This window comes from Lytechinus variegatus, chromosome 5 (genome assembly GCF_018143015.1).
Source record: "Lytechinus variegatus isolate NC3 chromosome 5, Lvar_3.0, whole genome shotgun sequence".
Taxonomy (NCBI): Eukaryota; Metazoa; Echinodermata; class Echinoidea; order Temnopleuroida; family Toxopneustidae; genus Lytechinus; species Lytechinus variegatus.
In genome coordinates this window covers 24526863-24542842 of record NC_054744.1, presented here as the reverse complement: position 1 = coordinate 24542842, position 15980 = coordinate 24526863, and the positions used below count along the sequence as shown (strand labels likewise).

The following is a 15980-nucleotide window of genomic DNA, read 5'->3' as shown; positions in this document are numbered from 1 at the left end:
GGTAGAAAGTGGCAGAGTTATGCCCTACCAAAGACGTTACGATATGGATTAAATGTAGGATAGTATTTCCATTCACTTTAGTTTCACTTTTTGAAGGAGTAAGCAATGATTTTCAAGGCTTCATAGAGCTTCATTCTTATTCCATATCACACACATTGGAACCCTATGTCTACAGCTCACATTTTTTAAGAAAAAAAATCAAATCCATTTCATGCAATGCATTGACTCATAAAGATTATCATGAGATGGTGAATAAACTATTTTCGAATCTGTCACCGTAACAGTACCGTGTGCTTTTAACGATCGATCAGTGATCATTTACGGGTGACTTCCGATAGGATGGGGAATACAGATTTGGTTCGATTATATACGTTTTCAGTCATACACACACACGCCTTGTATCTAAGTATCTAGGTACCAAACATATTAACAGGTTTTAAACACGCTCCGTATCGTTGAAAATTTATCCAAACCCAAAGTATTACATTTATGAATTTTGCAGCTGGCTTTACGTTGACACAGGTGGTGAATCAATAGGGGCAGAAAGGGAAGTGCGAAAAAAATCCGCAAAATCTCATCAAAAAGATTTTACCATTGTAATAGCCATTTTTTTTCGGTGAGAAATCACCTCCAATTATTTTGTTTACAGTTTCCCAATTTTTAGGTTAAATGTGAGAACCTATATTGGAAATTCATATTGATGTACATGTACTACATATCGACAATTATTTAGTTTAACATCTACTTTGTGTTTTTGTGCTTGAATGAAAGTGTAGATATACTTTCCTTTTAAAACGCTACCTATTATTGCAACACTTGCAACAGGCCAAAATAATTTCTCTACCTATACTGCCCTCTATGTAGCGTACACGATACCTTAACACGTGGTCAATTCAAAAATCCATATGGTCTTGCCACGCATAAAACAAATTTTAATTTGCACATTCTAATTTGCACTCATATTTCAGCATTTACTTGATCACACAAATCTATACTTCGGAATGGGAATAATTGATATGTTATGATATAAACAGACGGGAGTGTATTTTGGGGAAAGTCTATCTCGCTTGACAACATTTCGGACTTTCTTCAGACAAATGAATATGACAAATGATGTGGTGCCTTTAGAATTTCAAAATAACTTGGGAAAAATACATATAAAAAAAAATTACAGACTTTTGTTTCGATGAAACAAAAGTAAGGGCTGCTTTTCAACAAATGTCTGTACCTATGTTACACTATTTTTGTTGCGGACTCTTAATTTTAATACAAAAAGTGATTTCATATTTTGCACTTTTCCCTTTCACTTTTCATTTTTTTTCTTTCAATGCCAAACTTTATACAATATACTCCATTTCCCACCCCGTATTCTCCAACAACAATATTCTCGCATTATATTGAATAATAATCACGTCTGCTTTGACTATGATAAATACCCATAACCTACGTCATACTACAAAAACGATAATTCGTAAATCGAAATAACATACCAAATTATTGTCATACACCATATACCTTATTTCCCGTATTTAATTCACCTGTGACCATTATGCTAGATAATACTCCGCCACTTAACTTTGGAAGTAAACTCTTTCAACCTCATTGCTTACAATAATATACTTTATCTTACTTTCTTTCCCTCACCTAAATATCTGTAAGAATACAAAAAATAGTATCCCAGAAATCAATCATATGATTGCAGTTGTGCTCATCATCTCACTAAGCATTCTTTTGGAAATTAAGAAAGGTTATTGAAAACAATATAATATCGGTTTGTCCAGTAAGTATACTGAATACAGATCTGAACATTGTGCAAAATAATTGAAACCACAATCATGACCTGCCACGACGTGACTAGCCACCTAAAGACCAACAATAAGTCGCCAAAATGATTATCCAGACGAAAAAGGAACATCCTCTAAAGCTTTGATCAACAATAACGGAAACCAATATTTCATTGAAAAAGAAAGAAATTTCAGTTAGAGCTTCAAGAAATAAGAAAAGAGAGAAGCCTCCATAGCGACTTCGGGTTGGTTTTGAGTTGGCTGGTCACATATTCTACAATTCCGGCAACCCTCTATCATGTCTATAGGAAAGCCCCTTCTTCGATGGTTGAATTTCGGGGAACCGCTTCGAATTTAAAGGGGTCAGGATGGAACGTCAAACCACACTTTCCCGCCATAGAAATGGGTGTCCCTTCCGGTAGTTTAAGGGTGAAGCGATGTAAGATGTGTGTAAAAAACACAAAGAGTTCTGTACGAGCCAGTTGTTCTGCGGGACATACCCTCCGACCTGAAGAAAGAAAATCGTAATAAATTGTCATTGCTACATGTACATGGATAATACCATTAAGACATCAACGGCTTTGGTGTTGATGGCGACCAAAATTTCGAGATGTTCGCTTGTTCACGACTTTTTAGAACTTTTTACCCATGTGCCAAGTTGTGCCAGTTCAATTATTTTAGATACTGATACTACTCCTAGGATACTAGTCATGCAACAACAATGATTTAAATTCATGTGATTCTAGATGGCAATCAAAAGGAATGAGAACCTAGTTAAGCGCACCAAAACATGTTCCGGTCTGACGCAAAAATGGTAACTTAAAGAACAGCTTCATAAAATACCCCACTCGTACTAACTCCACGCTAAGTTACCACTTACCACTTCCGAATTCCATAAGTTTAGCTTCCAGTTTGCTGTCGAACAGTCCCGACTCTTTATCGATGAATCTGTCCGGGACGAACTTTTCGGGATCACTCCAGACAGCGGCCGAGGACGCGAGCATGTAGGCATTCGTGGCGACGTTCGTTCCCTTCGGGATGTCGTAGCCTCCGAGCCTCACGTCGCAACGAGTACGGTGTGGGATTTGCGTAGGGAGAACCCTACAGATTCGGTAGCATTCCACCATGGTCGATTCCGTGTGGGGAAGTTTGTGGCGGTCGGACAGGGATGGGAGACGATCCCGCCCGACGACCTTATCGAGCTCGGCCTGGACATTGGCCTGTGATGAAACGGATAAGAAATGCCATTCCCTCAACTTTGGCTTTTAAAATATAGATAACCTGGCCAGACAAAATCGAGGTCATTAGGGAGTTTGTGCAGAACAAGTGAGCTTGAGACAAATATCATGAATATTGTTCCATTAAAGGCAGCGAAATTAGGTGAACGCGGGATAACTATCAAGGGGCGGTTGAAAATAAAAAGTAACAATGTCTTTTTTGGCAGTATATGGAAATATAAAGCCATCAACTGACAAATTGTGATAATTTTGTTGAACCGAACTGTTCATTCCAGTAAGACACAATTTAGACATTTAAGACATGTATATTATTATTTTTTGCAGAGGTGTTGGGTGGCAATTCTTTGCATAGCGTAAATTAGAATAAATGTCGTGTGCTTAGTGAACATGGTGAACATGGTAAAGGAGAAAACCATATACGATTGTCCATTCAACTTGAGAATGTAGGATGATTTCAAGAGACTAGGAATTTACCTGTATATCTGGGTGTTGGGCCATGAGGAGAAAGTACCACAAAATGCTAGTAGAGACAGTCTCAAAGCCACCCAGAATCAGATCCCATAGAACCTGTTTAAGGCATAGATCATTGAACGATCCCACATCCATGTTCTGTAAAAAACAAGAAGGATATGAAGTGGTCATCTAATTTATTTGTAGCATGAAGAATGGAGAATGGCTCGTTGCATTCTGGTTTCCACAAATCGAATACTTATTAGAAAGATAAGGCACTTTCCGATGTTTTAAGACAGATTATGGCGCCATACACATAATATGGGAATGGCGCAATAATCTGTCTTAAACATGGTGACATGCCACAGCTAGGTAGTGCTGCTTTATAAAATCGATAATTATGAATTTTTCGTTTAATATTTGCAGATTTGCCGGGTGAGTTTTTTTTCCGGCTACGGGCTGATAATACTGTAAAAGCTGTACTTTCTCATTCAGGGTGCCATTTTTTTTTCTTAATGGAAGCAGGTAATAACCATTTTCTAAAAGCAAAGATGAGTGCGTTGAATTTGTGTTGTCAATGACACAACGACACATATAAAGCCTATAGGAGAAGAACAACCCTGTTAGATCTCACAGTTCAGAGTCTGGAATGCCATATCAACTTAACGACTTATTTGATACTGTATTACCTGGGATTAAACCTCATTTATTCGCTAGGTTACCTTTGCATTTCGTTTCGCCTGTTCATGTAGAAAATCCTCTATCAAGTCTGTTGGCTTGTCTGCCGGGTCATAGGACTGCCGATGTCTCTGCAAGATCTTGTCCAGAAAGTCGAACATACCCTTAGCAGCGACATCTCCCATCTTGTTGATCTCGAAAGGCATGTAGGACAGTACTGGGACATGGTAGAAGAATGATCCTGGACCCATCCACTCAAAGATCGCCCGCGCCTTCTTGGTGAGCTCCACGAACTCCTCGTCGTTGTAGTCATAGGTCTTTCCTGTCACGATGCCGATGACGACGTTGGATGCCGTGACAAAAATACTGTCGGCTGGATCGAAGGCAACACACTTCCGGCTGGCGAATTCTTTGACAAGTTTGGCCGCTTCCGCCATCACCAAATCCTCAAAATTGTTGTTTGATTTCCTCACGTTACGGAGGTTACTGATGACAAAACGACGTTGTTCTTTCCAGAATGGGCCTTCGTTTTCTGAGATTAACCCGAGTCCTTGAAAATAAATTAAGAAAAAAAATCAAATACATCTTTCAACACTAAATGTTGGCAAAGTATAACTTTTTTACTTCATAATCGGACACGGGTATACAATTAAGTTGATAAGCTGAACGATTTTCAAATACTAGCAGCAATTACCCGTGGCAACACAGGGTGTAGGAGTCATTTTTCTTTACCAAAGTGTGTTGGGGGGGGGAGGGGAGGGGGTGACATTCTTGTATGTACAGCTAGACTGCCTATTTACACTGAAAGCCGAGCAGTTTATTGATGACATATATTTAGACAACAGGGGTGGTATTCTGTAACTTTGTCATAACTTTTGTCATAAATTTTGTCATTTCTCTCCGAGATGTGACACCGCTATGATTGTCACAAATCGGTATTCTGAACATTGTCTTTTCCCTGTCATATCTCTCAAAGTTGCCACCCATCTATTCGGAAGCAAACCAATCAAAATCATCGTTAGTTCCCAGTTGGAGCCCTTCTAGCCAATAGGAAAGCCCCGTGGCAGGTAGGGCGTATCCCCAAACCAGTTGCTGGCATCGCGCAACTACGCGTATATTGATGCGCTTAATTACAAAGAGAGACAGGGAGCTGTGAAGAATTTTAGAGGAGAGGTAGAAAAGTAAGAAAAACAGAGAAAAAAAGGAGGAATAAATATGTAGGGCCTAAGTAATTGTAGCATGAAGAAATAATTGTGAAAATTGTCATGGAAGATGAGTGAAACTAATACCATAATCTAATCTAAATAATATAATTATTTGCTTGACATTCAGTCGACAGGGTATCGGGATATTTGGTACTAAAAGATATGACAAAATTTATGACTGCTACCCCCTGTCATAACTTTTGTCATATCTTTTGCTTGTATAAAAGGATTACGCGCATTTAAAGCCGCGTATTTTTGCTGCGCGCTAAAGAGAAGAGACAAAATTTATGACAATTTTTGTGACAAAAGTTATGACATCCACCAGAATACCGATTTTGTCATATCTCTGAGATAAGATAAAATATGGAGAAAAGACAATGTTCAGAATACCGCCCCTGATTTATAGCAGACTTCTCTTTCAATATAGATAGGAGGTTCAATTAAGTTAAGCATCTTGGGTTGAACTGGAGGAAGAACTTCAATAATCATTACAGAGTGAAATCCAAATCTAACTATAAAATGGAAAAATGTATTAGAACACGGTGTATTCAGTAAGCAGTCAAGAGGCAATTATTGTGATATAGAAATGTTAGGATTACATGTATTGGGTCGGAAATAAATATGTAAGTACATTGCACATGTACCTTACAATGCATATTAGACTGCAGTTGTTTGTAATTTTTAAATTAAAGGTTGCTCAATCATATATAAGTATGGCAGGATGTCAAAAAGAAGTGAGAGTAAGAGAAAGGGGGGGGGGGTGATAAAATGAGTGAGACAGAAACAGTGGTTGGAAAAATGAGTCAGACAGACAGTGAGGAAAATGAGAGACAGAGAATGGGGAAAATGAGAGACAGAGGGGAAAATGAATGACAGAGAGACCAAGGAGAAAATGAAAGAGACCCACACGGGGAAAATGAATGAGAGAGAGGGATAGTGGGGAAAATGAGAGAGACAGTGACAAAATCAGAGAGAGAGGTGAAGAGAGAGATAGAGAAATTAAAGAATACAAAAGAGCGAAATAGAGAGAGAGAGAGAAAAGGTTTTAGATGTTAATTGTGATAAAAAGATAAGATTTGTATGGCTTACATGGGCATTTTAATTTTTTTTTTAGAGGTTTTAGATATCTTTTTTTTTACTGGTGGATCAAATAGTTATGCATTGAAATAATTGATAAAAATCTTAGAAAGTACACTGTAAATGTAGTATGGAATTATTGTGTCTTTTAAAAGTTATATGGGCATCTTCACTGATTATAATTTCATTCAAATAAATAACAATATTGATACGTGTATGTTAGATTATGTCTTTTTTCATAAAAATATCATGTTAATTAAAGGCAAAATATGCTACAACAGTATACAGATGAAAAGATCATAATATTTGAGATGGCATAATGCATAAGGTCCCGTATGTCTGTTATACACGGTATTGGCTGTTGAAGCGATAAACCATTTTTACACTGTATTATTCATATCTACATTTTTAATAAACATCTACATATGTACAACAGAGTTTTGTAGAATACATGTCAAACAAAATATGTGTAGCAAAAAAAAAATGCCAGTGTTGCCAATTTGCAGAAGAAAATCTGATCAAATTTGCCTTTAAATAAAAGGGTTGATAGCAAATCTATTTAAGACAATTTTAATTTTGGGTTTTGGAACTTAGCACTGAGTTGATTATCTGACTCAACCAAACAACTTCATCATATGTTGGAATTTAGATTTACTGCGGCATCAATCATTCAATATAAATATTACATTTTACGTCAAAATACTAACCATGCACTGTTCAACTGTGTACAACAGAGCACGGCACAGTTTGATTTTGGAGCGTTGAGTAGCAGGTAGCCCAATCTGTTAAAATATAGGATTAAATACAAAGGATGTGTTAATGAAACTGGGCAGAAACATTAGATGTAGACCCTCACCCCCCAGCAAACCCCCAGTCAACACTTGTTTTCAAAAAGCCAAGTCAGAATAGGGTTAACCTCTTTGTGACAACTGCCCACATTTTGTACGGTAACCACTGAGGACATCGGCCGATTACGGTATGTTGTTTACGTTTCAGCAGCGCTACACATGCATATATTACCCTTTTTAGACAGGCTAAAATTTCCTTAACCCCGTACTATTGGTGGGGCTAAATGGCAATTTAGCCCCACCTATAGTACGGGGTTAAGCTTAGCCCACTTTCGTTTTACACAGCGTTTTTGCAAAGTGGGCTAACCCCACCTATAGTACGGGATTATTTGGCCCTGCAAAAAAGCAAGGTTATCCCACCAATTGCGGTGCTAAGAGCAATAGTACGGGGTTAAGATCGCATGTGTAAAACGAAATTGGGCTAAGCTTAACCCCGTACTATAGGTGGGGCTAAATGGCAATTTGGCCCTACCTATAGTACGGGGTTAAGGAAATTGTAGCGTGTGTAAAAAGTGTACGAGTGAAGCACTTGTACTACGAATGATCGACAAAAACCACTAGTCCGGGGTTAGCGAGTTTCGTGTGTAAAAAGCAAGCATTCCTTATCCGGGGTTAGCAATAACAATTTGACATGTGTGAAAAGGAAAAAAATAGTACGGGGTTAAGGATAGTACGGGGTTAGCGATAGTCCGGGGTTAAGAAAATCCTGTGTAAAAAGGGAATATGTGTACATGCAGCCAGCGCATGAGTGTTAGTAAGTACCGTATACCGTGCTTTGTATTTCGCTGACCCGAGAAAGGTAAGGGACTGGGAATACTTCGAAGCTATACTCAGGGCTGCGAAAAGCATTAGGAAAAATACGAGACATTTGGCTTCCTCCTGCTCGTACGCACGGGCGTCCGTCGATATAACACATGATATTTTTATGAAAATATGCACCCTTTTTCTTAAAAGTTGATGGAGAGGGGGAAAATTAATCGTATCAAGTCGGGGTATTCAGTAATGAGTACAGGAGAAAGTATATTTCACTGATTTTCATGATTCATTCCATTTGATTAACTCATCTATTTGTCTTTTGGAGCTAATCTTTCCCTTACGCATTGCTTTTTGGCAGAAGTTCTATGGAATGCAACTTTTTTCACACAAGCTTTGAGACACTCTGTATTCATTCCCCCATTGCTCGAGAATGAATGAGCAGTTAACGACGGGGTTAAAGATTTATTGAGGAACGGAATGTATATTTCATGAAAATGAAAGCCATTTCCCCATTGGATGTTATCTTCAATACGTGTTTTTTAGATGAAGTTAGTTGTCGAATAGGCTCTCCTGGCATTTGAGGTCTCTATCGGTGACGTCACTCAGGATCGTCATGCCTGAACCATCGGCCGGGCAGGGGTCGCAATGGTAGTATGATTTATGCATAATGCACTCGATATATACAATAATCTTGTCCTCCCGTTCAAATGAATGTGAAACTCATATAATTTTCATCAGAGCATTCAACAGGAGTACTGTAGTACACATTTCTTTGTTATAAGTGAATTAAAGTCCCTCCAGTGAGTTTAATCACCCCTATTGTGAAAATGTATTACCCCTACGTTGTAACACTGTCAGCTGTTTGCACTCAGGGTCACTCCGTGACCTGTGTGTGCGTTCAAGATTTGTACACGATTTTCTGTCTCATTTAGGCAGAAATCTTTCATAATGAATGCCAAAAAGTTACGAATTGTAAAAAAACTTTAAATAATGCGACCAAAATACCACGAACAACCCCCCTCATGACAATCTGTGAACAATTTAACCATGTTTAGAAAAAAATCCAGCTCGATTGAGTGGAAAACCACGGAGAAAAGCTGCTTCAAACAAACGGAAGGACACACAAGATTAGCCAAATTATAGTAAGGATACACTCGCCACCTTGAAATCCGTTAAAATACTTCGCGGAGCAATGGGAAGTCCCCGCACAAAAGTTGCACCTATCTAGCTGTATTTTTCTGCAATAAAGTGGCGCTATAACTTATCCTTTAGTATCAAAACAGATAATAGGGCTCCCTACACGTTGAGGTGTTTATAAAGTAACGGTTGCATTTCGAATTACCCTTGATGTGTTCATATCTTTTCCATAATAGGTTGCCCGATATCTCCGAGGAGGTTTCATTTCATTGCGTTAATCATGCTATAACATGATTTACGGGTAGTTCTTGCTTTTTGAGAAGGATTTGTACACCCCGCATCCTCTTGACCCCGAAAAATTGTATAAAGTTTTAATTAATCTTTAGCCGACTAAAACGGTCTCTCTCAACTCACCCGTGTTTGGTCTGTTCAGGGCCCTATTACAAGGAAGTATCGGGGCGCGATCGTTGATGTCGGGGCTCTGAAACGCTTCTTGGACTAGGTCGTGACTGTTCAAGATGACGAATCGGGTCCCAAAGACGTTGAACGTGTAGATATTCCCATACTCCTCAGCCCACATGCCAAAAAGTTCCCTTTGGTCATACTTTCCTGATACAATGGTTGGGTACGATCCGATGAAAGGCCAACCCTTTGGACCAGGCGGGAGCCTGTATCGTTTACCAAATAGCTGTTTGACAAGGAGGTATCCAATGAAGAAAGTGGCCGCGGTCGTAGCCAGATACGACGCCGAAATCATCTCTGCAAACATCGACATTTTCTGCAAAATAGGAGTGTTAATGTATTGATACGATTAATCGTATAAATACATTGCATTTTCTCGAACATGCCGAACATGCAAGCAAATAATCGATTGCATAAGTATGTTTGAGTAGTATCTGCCAAGCTTATCATGCTTATCTCGTGCCGAGATGTTTTCATCAGCTTACGTTATCTCACAGAATGTAGAAGATCAGTTTATTTATTTATTTGACCGCTCCTATACATGTTGTAAATGGGGAAATTCGATTACATTATCAGATTTTCTTCTCAATCACATTGCATTACTTAAAGTTATGTGTGTGCTGAAAACGAAACTGATGACATTTTTATAAACTTTGTTTGAAAATAACACACAACCTTGGCCATTGAGACATGAGACAGTGACTATAGTAATATAAAGGTTAACCATGCAGTAGCCTGATTTAGGATGACTTCTATACACTAGACAAATACAGAAATGTAAATAAACATACCTCCTTCGAGATTCTCCGTTTTTTCTTATAGAATCAGAAAATTTCCACAAAAAATATTCCTCCTTTCCTTGAGGGCACAACCCGTCGAAATAAAACTAGAACTAAAAAACTGGGTATTATGTTTGAATAAGGTACATCGTCTGCGCTGCTCCATTGATTCAGGGTGATTTTTGTTACATTATACTAACGCCTGCATGAATAGCGCATGACAATTTGGCGGGGGCGGGCGTACAAATGGTTCATCTATACCGTGCCTTGGTGTCTAACGAAAAACAAACATTCATACACGTATATCTGCATGCTGTTAACATTCTAATTTTAGTGCCAACCCGTCGAAATAATAATAGACCTAAAAAAAACCTGGGTATTATTATTCAGATTCAGATTTTTTTTTCTTTTTTTTAAATTATATGAAAGGCGTGCAGGAATGGCGCATGACAAAGCTGACGGGGACCTTTTTTTTGAGGGGGCATATACATTATGGTTCATCTACAAGTATGCCGTGTCCAGGGCCCCGTCTTACAAAGAGTTACGATTAATCCGATCAATCATAACTCTATGGAAATCCATTTGTGTCATAACATTTTTTCGACACAAAATTTGCACAATGTCCTTTGTATGCAAAGAGAAGCGCAGTGAATTTTCAAGACAGCAATGAATGCATGAATATGCATCGCATCTAGAAAATATTTGAACAAACATGCAAAATAGATGTTGACGTTGCTGGCCGTCCATGGTTGCGATTGATCGGATCAATCATAACTATTTGTAAGACGGGGCCCAGGTGTCTACCGTCGGACGGAAAACAACAATTCATACACATGTCTATCTGCATGTTTACAGTGTAAACCAGCGCCTCTCAGGTGGGCCGCCAGAAGTTCCAGATGAAGAAAAAAATGGGGAAAAAATTAAGTATATTTCACATGTACTATTTAATGTCCGAAAATGAGCAAGATTTATCCAAGTTCTCTCGTGGCTGAAAGTCATGTTCTTGCAAATTTTTTGTGAATTGTGATTTTTTCTTTCTCAAAGCATTTTAACCACTTTTTCCTTGGGTAAATTTGATTATTTCTGTAGCATATGAAAGAGTTAATGTTACTCTTTTATTTTTATAATAAAATATTTTGATAAATAAGTGAATTTCAGGCATGAAAAGATGCCTCAAAAAGAAATTTATTTCTTCCTCTGTTTTCTGTTGCAAATTGTGCAAAATTTTGTGTTTTGGGCACAAATACTATTTATATCGTCAGAAAGCTCAAACTCTATCCTTTTTTACAATGTCACTCTTGATATGTAGCACCGTTTAGATGGGTCAGCAGCCAGCTTTTTTCACCAAAACGCAAGACGAGGTTTCTGAAATTTCTGAGTAGCATAAAATCCAGAGTTCTGATTGGTTGAAAAAGTGTTTTCAAAACAGTGTGACCTTGCAGAGGCCCAGTGTGGGAATATTGGAATTTGCGTGGGTGTGTGGTCTATGTGACCAATCAGAGTGCAGTATTCTTGTTTTAAAACTTCTAAATGTTCTTGGCCTATGGAAGGCTGGCTGCTGACCCATCTAAGATACCTCTTATAAAAAAATTAAATAATATTAAAGCTTAGACCAGAAATTAAGTGTTAAACAAACATCTTTTGTTGCATGAAAATAATTATTTCGTTTCATGTTTTAGATCAAAGGTATCACATGTATTACAATTTTTATTTTAAAAATCCAGACACATGACCTGAAAGGATGATTCTTCTTCTTCATAAAGATAACAAAAACATGAAATTCGGTCAATATTTAAGGCCGCAATTACCAAATAAAAAGAAGCGTTTTCGTCCGCACCAAGCTCATTATCAATGCAAAAACCCTCTATAATCCAGGATAGGCCCCATAGAAAATTGACAAAACCTTGTTTTTTATATTTTGATGGTTTCTTGTCAATTAGAGGGTGCTGATTACGAATCTGGATGATGCCACTCATGTTGGTTACCTTGAGCATTTTCCGCAAATTGGCAAAATCCAATATGGCCGCCAAAATATGCAAATTACCCATGAATATCATAAAATTGTGCGCACATTGGCTATGAAATGCATGAAATTATGTGGCAGGAGTGATATACTCTCTGAAAAAATAATTGTTGACAAAATATTTACTTTCATGATATTCAAAATGGCCGCCATAAGCCATTGTATACTCTATTATATACAATATGAATAGGGAAAACTAATTTTCACAAAAATTAGCACTATTAAACTGCAAAAAAACGCGATGTATGAACGAAGTAATATTTGCAAATCATCATTACTAACGAGATATATCATTTATTATGTCATATGTGGGAACAATGCGGTATTTTGATGTCTAAAATAGCCGCCACTTGCGCAAAGAGTATTATGTACAATGGCAATGGCCGGGGGCCCAAAAAATGACAAGAGTGAGCACTAAAATACATATTATTAAGATAAACGAGTGGAATACTGACTAAAAACATGAACTGTTAATATGCCATTTTTGTTAAATGCTGTATTTTGAAATACAAAATGGCCGCCATAGGCCCTATTACTATCATGTACAATTTGAATAGAGAAACTAATTTTCACACGAGTAAGAAAAATAAAATGCGTGTAATTGTGATCTACATGTACGAGTAAAACATTGCCTAACACCATGTTTTATAGCAAGACATATCATTTATTTTGTCATGCATGAGATAAATGCTGTATTATGAAATTCAAAATGGCTCCTATATGCCCTAACAGTATAATCTACGATGTGAATGGGGACATATAGTTTTGTAAGAATTTGGATTTGCTTGACTATGACATCCATATAATCTTAATGTATGAGTAAATTGTTATTTGAAAACATTTTTTTTATTATCATAGCATTTCTTCTACCATACAGGTGATAAATACTGTATTTAGACTTTCAAAATACCCTCTACAAGCCCTAACTAAATTATGTAACATGCTAACGGGGAAAATAATTTTCGCATGAGTGAGAATCATAAAATGCTTACAACTGTGATGTACGAGTAAAAAGTTTGTCTTAAAAATGATTTCTAATTAAACAGGCCTACATCACATATTGATCGTGAATGTAATAGATGCTGTACTTTTAAATCCAAAATGGCTGCCATAGGTCCTAAATTTATTGTGTACATTGTAACATGTGACATATAATTTTGACAGAATTTGGCTTTGCTTGACTCTAAATATTGCATATTGTGATGTACAGTAAGGGTGAAATAGTGTTTAAAACCAAGGTTTCTCACGAGATATATCATTATGTTGTGTAATTAAGGTGATAAATGCTGCATTTCAAAATTGAAAATGGCCACCATAGGCCCTTATCGTATAATGTACAAATCGAGTGGAGACATATAATGTTCACAAAAAGGGCATATGGCAGAATAAATGATATATCTTAGTAGAAATTATGCTTTCAGACAATATTTTACTCATAGATCACTATTACGTGCATTTATGGTACTCCTGTAAATATTGGTTTCCCACTTTGAATTGTGTAATGTCTATGGCGGCCATTTTGAAAGTCAAAATACAGTATTTAACACAAACTTGAAACCTAAATGATATATTTCGTTAGAGCATATGTTTTTAGACAGTATCCCATTAATTTATCACATAAAAAAACCATCTTAGTGCTCACTCCTGTGATTTCTTTGCTTTTATGGCCTTTGGCAGCCATTTTGAATATCAAAATACAGCATTCATCACAAACATGGCATATCAATAATATATTCCGTTAACAATTATGTTTTTAGTCAGTATTCCATTGTTTAATCTTCATAATAAGCATTTTAGTGATCACTCTTGTGAATTTTTTGGCCCCCATTACCATTGTACGCAATATTGTTTTAGATATCAAAATCCAGGAATGTTCCCATAAATGACATAATAAATGATATATCTCGTTAGTAATGATGATTTACATATATTTCTTCGTTCATACATCGCGATTTTTTTGCAGTTTAGTGCTCATTTTTGAGAAAATTAGTTTTCCCTATTTATATTGTACATAATAGAGTATACAATGTCATATGGCGGCCATTTTGAATATCAGCAAAATAATTTCTTTTTGTCAAATATTATTTTCATCCTGCCTCATAATTTCATGCATTTCATGGCCAATGTGTGGACATTTTTATGATTTTTATGGGTAATTTGAATATTTGGCGGCCATATTGGATTTTGCCAATTTGCAGAAAAGGCTCAAGGTTACACGAGTGGCATCATCCAGATTCGTAATCAGCACCCTCGAATTGACAAGAAACCATCAAAAAATATTGTATATATAAAAAACAAGGTTATATCTCTTCTATCCTGGACTACTAGTCATGAATATCTCTTTGATATAAAAAGAAGCTACAGTACTTTTTGAGGGCTTGCCGACTGACTGATCGGTCTATATACGTGGGTCAAACAAAGCTAAAGCACACTTTGGGATCATGCATGTTGCAATATACATGCACATTGCATGGTGATTTCGATCTAACTTTGATGTGAACCTCAGGCCTCATGTGCATGCATATTGTAGTTAATATTGTTGCCTGGACCTTTGCGAATGGAGTAGTTCTCAAACTGTTTGTTTCGGATGTGGCTCAAAACTTTATGTTCAAATTTCACAAAACACACTTTCATCAAAATGGGCCGTGTTTTAAAGCGAAAGGGTGAGGGAGGAATTAAATCTACTGTTAAAAAGTCAAAGAAGGTAACTGTTCGAAAAAAATGACCCTTAATATATATAATTTGAATTCATCATGATTGTCAATGATGCAAAACCAAAAGCAATGTTTGTCGAATGTGCTGAAGTTTTATCGTCAAAATACTTAAACCATCAACGCTTCAGAAAAACCTAAACACAAAACATCCAAAGAGTGCAAGAAAGCAAAAAAGAGTATTTCAAGAGGAAAATGCTGGATTGAATTCACAGCAGAAGATCATAAAGTTACGCACTTATATGATCATATAATCATAATCATTGTCTATCTTTGAGTCGAGACAAGTACTCATATCGCTTTCTCAAAATTTTGGTAGGTAGGCCTCGAAAAAAAAATGAGAGTCAAAGTGGTCCTCGAGTAAAAAAAAAGGTTGATAAGCACTGCTGTAAATATTCTAATTTTAGTACCGACCCGTCGAAATAAAACTGGAATTCAAACACTGGGTATCATGTTTGAATAAGGTTTATTGTCTTCATAATGCTATTTGTTATATTATATGAAAGGCGTGCATGAATGGCGCATGACAAAGTTGGCGGGGGAAATGGTTCATCTATACCATGTCCAGGTGTCTACCGTCTGAACGGAAAAACAACATTCCATACACAAGTCTTGTTTGCATGCTGTAAATATTCTAAATTTGGTGCAAATAAGTCAGAATTTTTTTTTTTTTTCAATTCAATTCTTTTATTTCATTTCCATTCAAAAATAATACAAAGTAATATAAAACAATACAAATCAAATACAATTTTACAGAAGGGCATTCTTACTTCGTAAAAAAAACAACAGTATAATATAGAGCATAAATGGATATGGAAATGAGGGGATCCAC

At 36.9% G+C, this 15980-nt stretch overlaps 1 protein-coding gene across 1 annotated transcript; it reads right to left on the bottom strand.

The window, feature by feature from the left end:
* Positions 1 to 450: 450 nt before the first annotated feature.
* Positions 451 to 9948, bottom strand: LOC121414969 (cytochrome P450 2D6-like). The gene is made up of 5 exons (XM_041608013.1): positions 9588 to 9948; positions 4195 to 4700; positions 3497 to 3631; positions 2665 to 3004; positions 451 to 2292 (listed from the first exon to the last, which is right to left on the bottom strand). Exons 1-5 carry the CDS (start codon positions 9946 to 9948, stop codon positions 2087 to 2089), a joined length of 1548 nt encoding a protein of 515 aa, XP_041463947.1. The 3' UTR covers positions 451 to 2086.
* Positions 9949 to 15980: the final 6032 nt, after the last annotated feature.

Bases quoted from the DNA above. Each gene is read 5' to 3' on its own strand.
- LOC121414969 (XM_041608013.1), bottom strand. From the start codon at position 9,948: ATGTCGATGTTTGCAGAGATGATTTCGGCGTCGTATCTGGCTACGACC. The intron at 3,005-3,496 runs GTAAATTCCTAG...GTTTCATCACAG, and splicing joins CCCAACACCCAGATATACAG to GCCAATGTCCAGGCCGAGCT. The intron at 2,293-2,664 runs GTAAGTGGTAAC...TTCTTTCTTCAG, and splicing joins ACTTATGGAATTCGGAAGTG to GTCGGAGGGTATGTCCCGCA.